We start from the raw sequence: 13,662 nt of genomic DNA, 5'->3' as shown, positions 1-13,662 counted from the left end.
TTTGAATGTTGCAGTATAAGCATTTTATATGTAATTAATTTTAGAAATCTATGGCCGTCCTTCTTTGACATCACAATAGTATTTTTATATTTATCACTCATACAGAGAAATTTTGGCCCCCAAATGGTATAAATACAAAATTTCTAGCAGTAAAGAAGCAGGATTACTGAATAGTATGAAGGTTGCATATACATATGTGAGAAAAGGAGTCATTAGGTCAGTAATACATTGATACCATAAGTTACTTAAAAAAATTTTAAGTGAGAATAGAGAGTAAAGAGGGAAAGAGGCAAAGTGGAGCCAGTTCTTTATATTAACATTTTCAGAATTCTCAATTATGCAATGCCTGGAGGGCTGAAAATTTTTCTTTCTATTCTATATTAATATAATTGATGCCAGACAGTTTTAAAAAGTTAACAACTGTTTTAGTAAGACTATTTTATTTAAAATTTTTTCAAAATATAAAAATAATAAACATGGATATTTAACAAAACATAATTCAACTATAAATAATAAAAATGTTGACAACCCCACATAAACATGTTATACTATAAACATTCTAAGCATACAAGAGTAGTTTTCTAGTTCAAGTTTTACCTTTTTCAGTTCAAGTTTTATTATCACTTAAAAAAAAAAAAGCTGCTACAGCTTAACCAATTACTTTCGCTCCACTCAAAGAGCAGGGAACTTTTTCCCATGCCAACACACATTCGTGAAATGGGACACTTACGGGCATAGGTATTAAAAACTGGAACAATCCAGTCTCCAGACAAGAATAAGACTCCTTTGGTGTTTATAGGTTCAACAATCCACATAAATGTGTTAAACTAAACCGCTTATTAAAGGAAATCTTGTGCCAGACAACATACTGTGAAGTAGTATCACACTCAAAACAGGTTCAGGATTCTGAGGATCATAAGCAAACATCCATGAATGCTTTGCTGATACTTAAAAATTGTATCTTAAGAACATTCACTAAGGTGCTGGAATGAAGTCTTGTAAATGTAGAAAACAATCTACACATCAACACAAAACTTGTACAATGTGAATAATACATCTCTTTACAACTCAACAAATGTTCTATAAATACTTAAGAATTATCCTGCCTCGTGTTGAGTAAAAGATAGATGGGAATTTAAAGCAGAGCAGGATCATATCATATTTTAGAACTAGAAAAGTTTTCTATTTGAAATATGGGATAACTGAGCCATGATTAAAGTACCATTTTTTTATTCTAGCCAGATTAACACCATTCCTCTTTTCAAAAGAAGTAAGGACAAACAGAAGAAGCTCTTTCTTTTTGGGAAGTTGGGCATGAAAAAGTATACTGTCATTCTGTGTATCTTTAAATTACAGGGCATTAGGAATGGGCTGAGCTCTTTATCTGACTCACCACAGACCACTTTTATAATTATGCTGCTAGATTAGAGGAAGTCACAAGTAATCATAGATTAAAGCCTAACAAAGTCTAGGTAACAGGTTCAAAAATGATATTGAAAGGTTTTGTAGCACCAATGACTTTTTTCCTAAGACACTTGAGGGGCTGCATCCCTTTAAAGTATTACTTATCTTGTAAACAAGACCAAAAATATTCACTTGATCTGTATTTGAGCATAAATGTTTATAAACTCTATTAAAAAAACAAATATAGCATGACTAGAGCAGATAATAGTGTAAAATCTAAGTATATTGAAAAATATAAAGGTATATAAAAGGCTTCCATAATGCAATCATGCATAAGTAAACTCCTTCATTCTGTACAGTTATCTACACTTAGTTCCATGAGAATTCTATTGAGAAAAATGAAGTAATGAAAATTCTTATCTTTAATTAATCAACATATGTGAATTTAAAATATGTAACTCATCTACTGGACTTCACAGCAATTTTCAAAAAGCACAATGATCTTAGAATAAAATCATCTTGACTTCTGATTCCAGTGGCATGGTCAATTTTATTTTGCTTTATTTTGTTTTTATTTTAAAAGCAAGGAAAGAAAAAAAAAAAGATGACAAAATAAAGTTCAGGGTGGTGGTAAGTGGTCCAGATCTGTTAACCAACAAAACCTGTTAGCATCAAGTATGGCCTCTTCAAGACAGTGTTCTTTGGATTTCTAAACTACCAATTGAACTACTGTTACACAAGCAGATGCTTTCCTTGAAAAGAAAAAATATTAAATGAATCTCAAAAAAATATTTAAATGAATTCACTGAGGTTATCTGCTAGTTTGCTAATGTGAGCTAAGAGAAAAGTCTATTTAAAAAGTCTTGTTGGCTAAAAGGTCATAATTATGTTAGAAGACCTTCCAAATATATAATTTTTCTTTAAACCAAGCCTAACATTAACCATGCTGTCACCAACTAGCGTGGATCAAAAGTTATTTTACATTATGGCTGATGTGTTCATTCTTTTTATCTTTCATGAAGAAAATGCATTGTGTACTCAAGGAAAAATATGTTTGTAGAACAGTCAACTTTGCACAAAAATTGAAAATATGACCATAGCTGAATGGAACTAAATAGGGTGGGGGGTTACAGTACATACAATCCAAGTGCAATCTGGATTTTTCTAATAAAGAGTTAGAACTTCTACAAAGAGTTATACTAAATATAACTTCCAAACTTCTCGAATACCTCATGAGGATCTATGAAGGAGTATTCAGAAATTTATTTTTTCTGAAAACTTTTTTTATGGTGCCCATTATTACAAAAAAGGTATTTTGAATGAATATTTAGGATAAGATTCAGTCATATTTTTTATAAATAATTCTAAGCCATATTGCCTATAGGTAAATAATACGGACATACACATTTTAAGAAAGAAAAACTACAATCTTTAACACTGTTAGGAAACAACACTTTCCCCTTGTTTTTTAGATTGTCTTGATGTTTTAACTGCATGAGGAAAATGTGGAAAAATTAAGTAAATCAGACATTTAGTAGCTATTTCTCAATATTTATAATCCACAGATCATCCTGTATTCCTTGAAAAGAGAAAATTATTCTCCTTTTTGGTTTTGAAGAACTAAGAAATTTTTTTTTTTAATTTTTCAGCTAAGTGGCCTTGGCAACTTTAGTAACTATAGTTAGAATAGGCAGGTTATTACAGTGTATAAAAGTATTTTGCCACCTATTCAAAATGATTTTAAGTGACTATCCTAACCCCAGAAATGCATCCTAAAACACAGAAAAATTAAAACCAAACCCATGCTTAACTTTTTAATCATCTTCTTCATTCTAAATTGTTCACGCTAATGAACACAGCATCATGGCTTTATAAATTTCTAAGACACAATTCTCAATTTGGCTGAGACTGAACTTATTTCACATTAGGAAACCAAGAAGTCTTTTTCCTTCTTACTGTGTTCAAAAAATAAATGGCTATAAAATAAGGGAAGAAAATATTTAAGAATAAGGTCAGACAAAGCACACACTCAGACATACTTCTGAACTCAGATGTACCCTTAGAGAACTGTGAAGATAAAATGCCAATTATAGCACGTGTAAACATCTATTCAAATTGATTAAGGGCAAACAAAATGACAGGATGATATAACAGTCGTCTCCAGACAGGAACAAGTCTTGCTGTTGCAGTCACAAAGCTAAATTCAGGCAATGATGATCTCTCTCTGCTGGAAAAAGAAAAGACTATTAAAAAAAATTGTGAAAATAGTAAACAAACCTAAAAATTGTATCACGCCATAAATTGATCTCCAATTTTTCTAAACATTGAAAAAAATCTATTGGAGAAAGGAATCAAAGTTGCAGACAAATTTCACAAAAGATCAGCTTTGGATTAAAGTGATTTTAAAAAAATCTCTACCTTATGCTTCTTTAAGACATTAAACTGCAAAGATCATAGCATCACAACATACCAATGATCTAAGAATTTTTGATTAGGAAATGTAGTAACTGACCAGATATAAAATTTTCATAGAGGTGTGGGTAGGCAAAATAATTTTAAGAAATCACATACAAATTCCAATATATCATAAGTAAAAATAAAAGAACAAGTTTCTTAAGTTTCCCAGATATTTAAAAGTAATGGCAAGGTGTATCTAGTTTCCTTAAACTCCCTATGATAATCATTTCATTCTTTAGTCACATCACATGACATAAAATTCTAAACTAAGCACAAAGGTTAACAACAGAAATAGAAAGAAACACATCAAAATGAGACAGTGCTTGGTATGTAAAGGAAGACTAAGTTTGGATGAGGGGAAGAAGAGTGGATAGATTAAATAAAATAACGGAGAGGGAGGGGTTAGGAAGGAGCAAGTATAATAAATTGATAGAAAAAAGTAAAATAAAATGCTTTCTATTACACTAACGAGTACATCTCACTAATAAAACTACAGAAAATTATTTACCAAATTAGAAACTTTTCTACTAAACAAAGATGACATTATCATTAGAAATTACTGAGATTGCCTGTCATGGTCCACCAAGATTTCTTTCTTTCTTTGAACTTTTAAGCAGCTAATTTGGAAGATTATATACTGCCATTTGATAGGTACATATCAGAGAGAGGGGAAAAAAACCCTGCTCTTCTCTAAAAGCCTGTATACATACCTTAGAGTAACTAGCCAGCCTGAGAAGAAGAACAAGGTAGTTTCTAGATTGGGGAAAAGGAAATTTTTTCTGCTTTACAAATACTGTACCCTGATGATTTAATCCTAAATTTCCACTTTTAATTTATAGGGTTTTAGATGAGTAAGAAAAGCCCTGACAGAAAAACCAGACTGTGAATTAATTAGCCAAAATTTCATGCAGGATATTTTTGTTTAAAGGCTTAAAGACCTTTTTAAGGGAATAAAAAAAAACCTTACAAATACTTATATAAATTCTTGAAGGACTGATTTTCTACAATTTTCTTCTAAAACTAATTTTCTATAATTAGTTCATATAATGTTAAAGGGGAAAAATGAGAATATATGTTGATAAAGTCTGTATATAACTCTAAAATAACCACTGATATTCAACATACTAAACAAGCAACTGTTTGCTTTCTTTTTATAACCCTTAGTGCCAATTATTACTGTTCAAGTAAGACTGGAGGTACAGTCCCCATAAGGCAGTGGTGGTAACCAGAAATTTCCTTCAATTAAGCTGATAATCAGCTAAAACACTGAAGTCTTGTTTTTAGAGTAAAATGCTGATTGATACATTCGATCATATTACAATTAAACAAGAGCTTTGTAATACTCTCCCATTCCTGAAACATGATTTCAGTAAAAGCCTGGGCATCAGATAAATACTGAAATTAATTTTTTAAATGTTACAATTATCCAATAACATTTAAAACAACACTGCTTAAGTAGAGACATAAAATATTGAGTAAAATATGCAAAATGACAACTTAACCATCCCTTGAGGTAATCCTAATCAATCTTTTAAGCAATAACATGTAATTTCCCTCAGTTTTTTTCCAGTAAGAAATAGCAGCCTACATTGTTGTCAATCATTTTTTTTCACTCCCAACTCACCCCAGATCTACACTAAGGAAAAGCATTTATTAGAAGAGCTGTAGAATTAAAAATGCATTTTGAGATTTAGGTAGTATACTGTACTAGGAAAAAGTTTTAAACTTTTGAGTTTAGAAGCAAAACGAAAAACTTTTAAGCAGGAAGGGAAAGTTATTAGTGAATACAGAAGTCTATCTATATTTTATAATTTGAATGAAATTTGGGCCGCTGAAGGCAAATATTTGGGAACACTATATACAAAGCTGTACTGAGACACATTACACAAATTATCGTAACCAAATCTAAGTTGTTTCCATTGATATGGTGATAGAAACAACAATAGCAACATTAGGTAGGGAGAAAATGTGTGTTAGACCAAACATGGATATACCACCAGGGAAACTATAGATGTGAAAGGTACCTTAGAGATCATCTAGTCCAACCCCTTTCATTTTACAGACAAGGAAACAGCCCTGGATAAGATACTGTCTAAGGCCAGGGAGTTAGCTGCAGAGCTGGGACCAAAAGCTAAATCTCTTACCCCTTGTCCAGTGCCCTACACTAAGTCATCTTTGGATTTAAAAAATTAGTGGGATGGACTAGATTGGTGGCTCTTGGCATTTCTACTCTTACATACTGACAGAAACCAAAAGGCTATTTTACTCCTCAAACTGACTATAACATATAATACTCCAAGATATTAATGCCTTACTAACTGTGGAAATTCCACTAAGACTGCAAGTATAGTAACCCCACTACTGCAATACTTAACTGTATCAATCGTTTAGCAAAATGGTCCCAATGTCTGGAAGATCTTCAAGAGAAATTTTTGAAACATTGATAAGAATTAACAAGGGAGGTAATTGTCACTCCATTTTTGGAGATTTAAATATGCATTCATTCATTAATTCATCCAACAAACATCTGTGTGCCCACTATGAGCCAGGCTTTATGATAATCACTAGAGATAAAAATATGAATAAGACATGGTCCCCTTCCTAGAGGAGCTTGTAATCTAGTGGGGAAGACAGACATATAAACCAGAAAAATTATATTACAACATAACTACTGTAACAGAGATGAACAAAGTGCTATATTAAAAGGGAGGGCAAAGGTATGAACTGGCTAATGACCAGGAAGTCTATTTTTTCTGTGCAAGGACTAGCACATTTATTGCAACCACAATCTCATGCTCAATCAATAATTAGGAAGGAGGTAGCAATGCAGAGTTAAAAACAAAAAAGTTGGCACTGAAATCAGAAGGCCTGCATCCAAATATAGTCCTCCTACTCACTAGCTGTGACTCTGAGCAAGTCACTCCATCTCTACTAGCCTAAGTTTCCTTATCTGTAAAATGGGAATTAGCAACTACTTCAAAGGGATTTCTTAAATTTTAAGTGAGAATACATTGAAGTACATGTAGTATACTAGCATTTTTAAACATACTCATTAATTTAAAAAATCCAACAGCAATTAAATATTAAGTAATAATTACAATTAAAATAATATAAAAATATAATTGTGAACCTAAAGAATGTTTGCTAATATTTAATCCCCGTACTTCAGGTCCAAACTGAAACGTACTTGTCTTCTGATTCATTCAAAGTAACACAGCTTAAAACAATTCAATTTTAGGTTATGTGAGAATTTAAGGCTAGGGAAAGTGATAAGCTATTTTCAGATTTCAATAAATAGAATGTAATTTTAGTTAGATTATAAGGGAATTTTACAGTAATTTTTAAAATATCAGGCTAAAGTTTATTAATCAAATTATAAAGCCAAAAAAATCAGCATGGAGATTTAACTGGCCTTTCAAATATTTTCTTTCTTTATAATACCTGTTTGGTGTAAAGAGAAGAAACGTGAGCCTCTGCCAATTTGGCACCTTTCACGACTACTAAAAAGAAAAGAAAACAAACTTACCTAATGAATCAGAATAGCACATAGTCAACATACAAGAGACTACATAAAAATGTATTACAGATCTAAGTAAGGAAGTTTTTGAATAAAGTTACTATTTTGAGAAAAGAAATCTGGTTGTGTAATTTTAAATAGAAATGTGTGCACCAACTGCAAGCCAAACATTCCTGTGAAATAAATATTACCATCAAGAACATATAAACAACTTTAACCCTAAGTGGGGAAGAAAAGGAAAAACAGGAACAGCATCTACTAGTTACTCCATTGGCAGAAGGCTAGGGTGGTAGAATTACATACAGTTCATGATGGTGAGGACCCCAGTATGGGAAGAACGTGATGATTTTTTTTCTTAATGTGAATTTTAATATAATCACTGTAATCTCAGGAGGGGCAGAAACACTTGCAACTGAAATAATCAATTTTTAAAAGATAAAATATGTAATCTCCCATCCCCTCATTCTACAAATAATGCATTTATTTCCTTGAAACTGCTATGTCAACTTTCAATGTTCACTTGCCAGGGAAATCCACTTAAAAATCACAATACTGTTATAAATGTCAAAGGTTTTTATACAAGTATAGGAAATGCACACTTAAAATATCAGACTGGAACACTTACCAAACAGTGTTTTCCTAAAGTGGTATCTACAGTACATTTCTTTATTCATACATCTTCAAATGGTCAAGTTTTCTTTCATACATCCAAAATGTAATGTGATGTTTCCTTATTCACCAAATGTTAGCTCTACTTGAAGTCTGGTTCCAAACTAATCAGCCTGCTTTTAAATTTTAAGACATCTGTTGAAGATTTATAGGATCAAACCAAACTGAAGTGGTATAAATTTTTAACATTGGAATTGTACATTATTGTAAAGGTATCAATAACCATTATTATTAAAAATAAGTTAGTGATTATAGCTCCTTTTGTGATAATTGGGGTAAGGGTAGATCACCGTCTGGAATGGTCTATTTATTTTATTTTTTTTTCTTTTCTTTTTTTTTTCTTTTTTTCTTTTCTTAAATCAAGGAACATTGTCTTGGACTTTTTTTTTGTCATTGTTTTTTTCTTTTCTTTTCTTTTCAAGAGACCATTCCACTTTATTTTTAACATCTGAATGCATAAGGACTGATATGCAAAGCAGTCATACACCATTATCATTAAAACCCATATGATAAAATACATACACAATCCAACAAAAGGCTAATACATAGTAAAGCCTAAGCATATTACTATGTAATATGAATACATAACTTGGAGACTTAGAGTACTATGTTATCTATTCAGTTTTGAAAACATTAAGATTTTAAATGCAAATTCATTCCTTATTTGGAGTAAAACAAAATCCTCTAAGTTGTAACAAGTATTGGTCATAAGTTTCAGACCTATTAAATTACAAAGAACCCAAAGAATTCCATGATGTTCAGTAGAAGTATGTAATAAAAACATTGCATATGTTTCTAGTGTGATGTCTTTAGCAATTGTTTACTGAAATAAAATGCAAACATCAATCTTTCAAAATACAGGATCAGAAGGTAGTTTTCTTCTTTTTTGTCTATTTGTGAAATCCATCTTCAACACATTTTACCAAAAATTGTTTTTACAAATATGTAAAAGTACATTAGATAATACTAATGAAACACAGGGAGAGTTCTAGAATATGCAGATCAATGATCAGTCAAATCATCTTCTCCAAGAACGAGATTCATTGTCCTCTTCTTCTTCATCATCATCTTGAAGTAATGAGTCATCCACCAAAGACTCTTCCTGAAACTTTAGGTTAAAATGCATTTAGGAATTTATCCAAAAAAAAGAGAAAAAGGTGACACTTTTAAATACTGATTTCTCTCAACAGAGTTGAATGCAAAAGGTATTTCTATAGCTAGAACATTCAAGAAACAGAGAAAAGCAATATTTATCCACACAATGGTTCCACTATCGTATCTACTCTATTATAAACTATCACTAAGGACATATCAAAGTAAGCCTTTGTACATGCCATTTCTCCTGACTCTATCAAATTATGCCATCTTCTTTACCTACAAAACATTGCACAATACCTGTTTTTTAAAAGACAACATCACTGTTTTCTGACTTACCCTAAGCCTGAACACTAAAGCAACCAATAGCTTGTATAAAAGTCTATCAAGATTTATATTTCTTTTCTAAAAACAAACATTTTCTTTTATAACATTCCTTTCTTTTCCCCATTCCCTTCATAAAAGCTTCTCATACTGCTTTGCAAACTTTTCAAAATACCTAATACCAGGAGCTCTCCTGCTTTTCTCCCCATTCAATTCAAACTCATGGAAGGACAAAGGTATAATCTAAAATATAAAATGACAAATCATGTATATGAGTTTCAAAATACACATTTTATCTTGCATTTGACTATGGATATGTAACAGCCCTGAATGGTCTTTAAACAAAATAAAGTGCCATTATGAAAATCTAACAAAGGTAAATCATAGATCATTAATTTACCTAGCTTACCTTTATTTCTTAATTTCCTCAAATTTTATTTCATAATTAGCAAAATAAATTTGCATATTTTTAAGAATATGGATCAAGGGGCTCTCCCACTTCACTGTTCTTCATGCTCACAACTCTCTGCTTTCAGATTAACTGCTGTTACCCGAGACAAAAGCACTCTTCCACACCTACCCCCTGCCTAAAATGCCTCTCTCAACTATATTCCAGTCCCAGCTCTAGGTCATGGAAAGCTTTTTTATCATCAGTTTCACTGTCACCACCTCCTTCAAGATTCTTCTGGATAGAAACAATCACTCCTTTCGCTGGGTTCCCACAGCATATTGTTCAAATCTTTACTCAGCATATCAGTCTCCATTTCATTATAGTTTCTTAGGTGTCTGTCACCACCCTCTTTCCAGATTATAAGCTCCTTGATGAAAGGGACCGTGTCTTATTCATTTTGTGCCTATCACAGTATCTACCATTTAGAAGGCATTCATTCTAATGAACTAAAAACAGTATGCATTAAAATAAAGGAAACTTGTAATGTTAATAAAGCAATTGAGTAGAATATATACTCTATGGTTTAAAATATTGCAAAACTTCCTGTGGATAAAAATCTAATGAATAATTATCTTCTAAGAGTAAATGAAAAAATATATACATGATTTTCATATATTCTTTTTGGGTTTAGCAATCCATAGTTCCCATAAATTCAGAAAATTTAAAGTTGTCTGCATTTATCTGATATCCCCTGTCTGGAATATGGCTCAGGAATGAAAGTTTTATGTTACAATCACAGCCATAAAATCAAACTTTGTATAAAAATGCAAACATTTATGGGCAAAAATAAGTGGGGGAAAAAAAAACATACTTCCTCTTCATCAGGTTCAACTTCCTCTGCTTCAACAGCTGAAATATTAGTTATTGGTTTATTCCATGCCAATTTTAGATCCTGCCCTTTGAAGCGAGCTCCATGAACTGCAGCCTATAACAATTAAGAACATTGGGATATAGACCATTAATGATTTCTGAAGAAAAAAATGAAATGTTGTAGTACCTGATATTTAAATTAAATTAGCTAGACACAAGTGAAGCCAGATTTCTATGGAGTTGCTTTGTGGTTATTTACTTCTCTATTTACTGTGTATTATTATCATTTATCATTAACATTTTATGGTTATTTACTTCCAAAATCACCTTAGTGACTGGAAATCCTTTAAAAATAAAACAAGAAATTATCATAACTGAATAAAACTATTTCCCTACTGGCCAATATTTGATTAGAAGAGCTACATCTACATGTTTAAAACACAATGACAATTGCTGTTCGAGGCAACAATCTCAGAGCACTTCAAAATCATGACTATTGAGTCTGAATCAAAGTCTAAATTAGGATCAATAATGAGTTAAATGCATTTTACTGTATTTTAATTCTTGGTAATTTATAAATGGTATATATAGTAACGGTAAACTAAAACCTTTAGCAAATACAAGAATAATTTTGCATGTGTAAAGCATAACATTATTTTTGAATTATGTCAGTTGGTCATAAATATTATAAAATGTCTGATATATCACTATTACAAAATGTAATTATCACAATCAAGGAAAAAAACCCTGAATTTTTCTATTGAAACTAAAGTACTTCCTACAAAGCTTTCAGAACTGCTTATGATAAAAACTTAAATTTAACAAGTGGTAAAGGCTAAGCATTTGCTACTTTAAGTGAATGATTTAGAAATAGTGCATTCAAATTAAAGTAACATGAACCAACATAAATCAATGTTAGCAACATACCGAAATAATGCAGTCACAGAAGATTTATAGCACAATCTCAAAGTACAGTATAATATGAAATGTAGAAACAATTACATGTTCAATGACATTTGGCCATGAATTGTGATACTGAAGTCCCCAGGTATAAATTTTATATCTGCACATATAAATTTATGATAAATTTTAAAGATTTCATGCCTATTAAAATGCAGTTCAGGAGTTTTTAGTCCATACCTCATCACAGTATCATATAACCACAAAAAATTTTTGAGGTACTTACATATGTTATATTTAGGTTTAGAAAGTTTTAATGTTTTGAAACTACAACTATTACATAAAAACATATTACTATAAGGAATTCTAATTGTCTCATGCAATATCTCTTTATAAGACTCTTCATACAGCTAAGAAGGCTAAAAATGTTACTGACATTTTCTGTAGTAAGTTCTTGACAAAATTTCTGATGAGCTAATTTTGTAAATCTCTATTAAATCAGCACACACATCTTCAAATTTATTAAGTCTAAAAATCCCTAAAAAGTTTTGATTTTAAAATTACTTACAGGATGACTTTCAAAGTTAGGTATATTTAACTTCTTATTATCTTTGCTCCTTTGGAAACTTTTGACCATTTAGCTATATAAATTTTTGAAATAACTGAATTCTTGACTTCTGAAGATGCAAATTTATTACAGGTAAGTTGCAACATAAAATACTTAAAGTTAAAAAAAATACTGCAATCCACCCATTTTATTTTTTTAAAAATTCAAAAATTTCAGGTCACAATATAAAACAACCATAATCCATGATTACACCATCCCTAAGACATAATCACTCTCCTATGAAATTTGGAAAAAAGTCATACAACACACTAAAACAGTTCTATGCATATACTAAAAAGGTTTGCATATACACGTATGTATGATATGTATATGGCAACTTTATTCACTGGTTTTACAACTTCTTATATTATTAACCTAACATTTCAAAGACTCTTTCCATATCTGTCATTTTTCTTTAATGGCATTTTAAAACAGTATCTTGAATAGAATTTTGTCATATTTATTTGGCAAATATTTTTTCTCAACTGAAATTTTTTCAATGATGTAAAATTTTATTGGAAGGGAAGGAACTGTTGCTGTTCTTTTTTGTTTTGGCCATGAAGTTTTAAATTTTCATGTACTGGAACTCATCAATACTTATCTTTATGATTCCTGGATATTGCACTATGCCTTTAAAAATCCCTCTCCACACTAAGATTATTTTCAGAAATCCCCTTAACTTTTTGCTAGTCTTAGGTACTACAAAAAGAAAAAAAACTCTTATCCAACTTGAGTTTATTTTGATACAAAAATTGTAAACAGTCCTAACACTATTTACTGAATAATCTGGTTTTATTCTTTGATTTTTAAATAAATATCTCTTTTGTAATCTGCTTAAATTCTTATATATATTCTTAGGCCTATTTCTGAACTCTATTTTGTTCTATTAACTAACTGTCTATTCCACACCATTATTATGTTCTTTATTTCATAATAAACTCGGTATCATTTCTCAGCCTTTTCAGAATATTCTTGGTTATTCTGATGTTATTTTGTCCTTAAACCTTTGGAATCTTTTGGCCAAATCCAGGATCATACTGTCTTAATTGCTGTTCCTCAATATATAATAAGAACTAGATCAGTATACTATAGCAGCAGCTTCAAGAGTTTTTTTTCATAACAGTGTACTATGGCTGTTGCCTCAAGAGTTCTGCAAACATTAGAATGTATGTTAAAATACAAACTGTATTTATAAAATCTTGTATAAATGTATCCTATAGGATGTCTACTTGAGCAAGATGGTAATTAGGTCATATAGGTGAGAAGTAGGGCTAAATGTAAAACTATATAAAATAAGAAAGAAAAGTGGGGGAAATAACCTCAGATGAAAATTAAATTAAATTTGCTCATCTCAATGCAAACTAAGTTGATAATCTAGATAAAAAACTACCAAAGTACCAAAGTAAAGCCAGACAGGAGACCTCGAGG

General features: G+C 30.9%; 1 protein-coding gene across 15 annotated transcripts in view; it reads right to left on the bottom strand.

Moving 5' to 3' along the window:
- Positions 1–612: 612 nt before the first annotated feature.
- The window catches only part of RBM26 (RNA binding motif protein 26), a 98,993-nt gene continuing 85,943 nt past the window's right edge, over positions 613–13,662 (bottom strand). For 11 of the 15 annotated variants that reach the window (XM_073212461.1, XM_017654007.3, XM_017653999.3 and 8 more), the window contains 2 exons: positions 10,729–10,842; positions 8,024–9,155 (listed from right to left, as the gene is read on the bottom strand). In XM_073212461.1, the coding sequence (XP_073068562.1) occupies positions 9,066–9,155; positions 10,729–10,842 (204 nt within the window). In that variant the 3' untranslated portion in view covers positions 8,024–9,065. Of the gene's footprint in view, positions 3,632–7,302; positions 7,362–8,023; positions 9,156–10,728; positions 10,843–13,662 lie in introns of those variants that run through there. The other 4 variants (XR_012121035.1, XR_012121036.1, XM_017654004.3 and 1 more) reach the window with 4 other exon arrangements.

The sequence above is a fragment of the Manis javanica genome, chromosome 9, assembly GCF_040802235.1.
Source record: "Manis javanica isolate MJ-LG chromosome 9, MJ_LKY, whole genome shotgun sequence".
Classification (NCBI taxonomy): Eukaryota; Metazoa; Chordata; class Mammalia; order Pholidota; family Manidae; genus Manis; species Manis javanica.
Note: the sequence above shows the minus strand (reverse complement) of the source record. Positions and strands in the feature narration are given on the sequence as shown.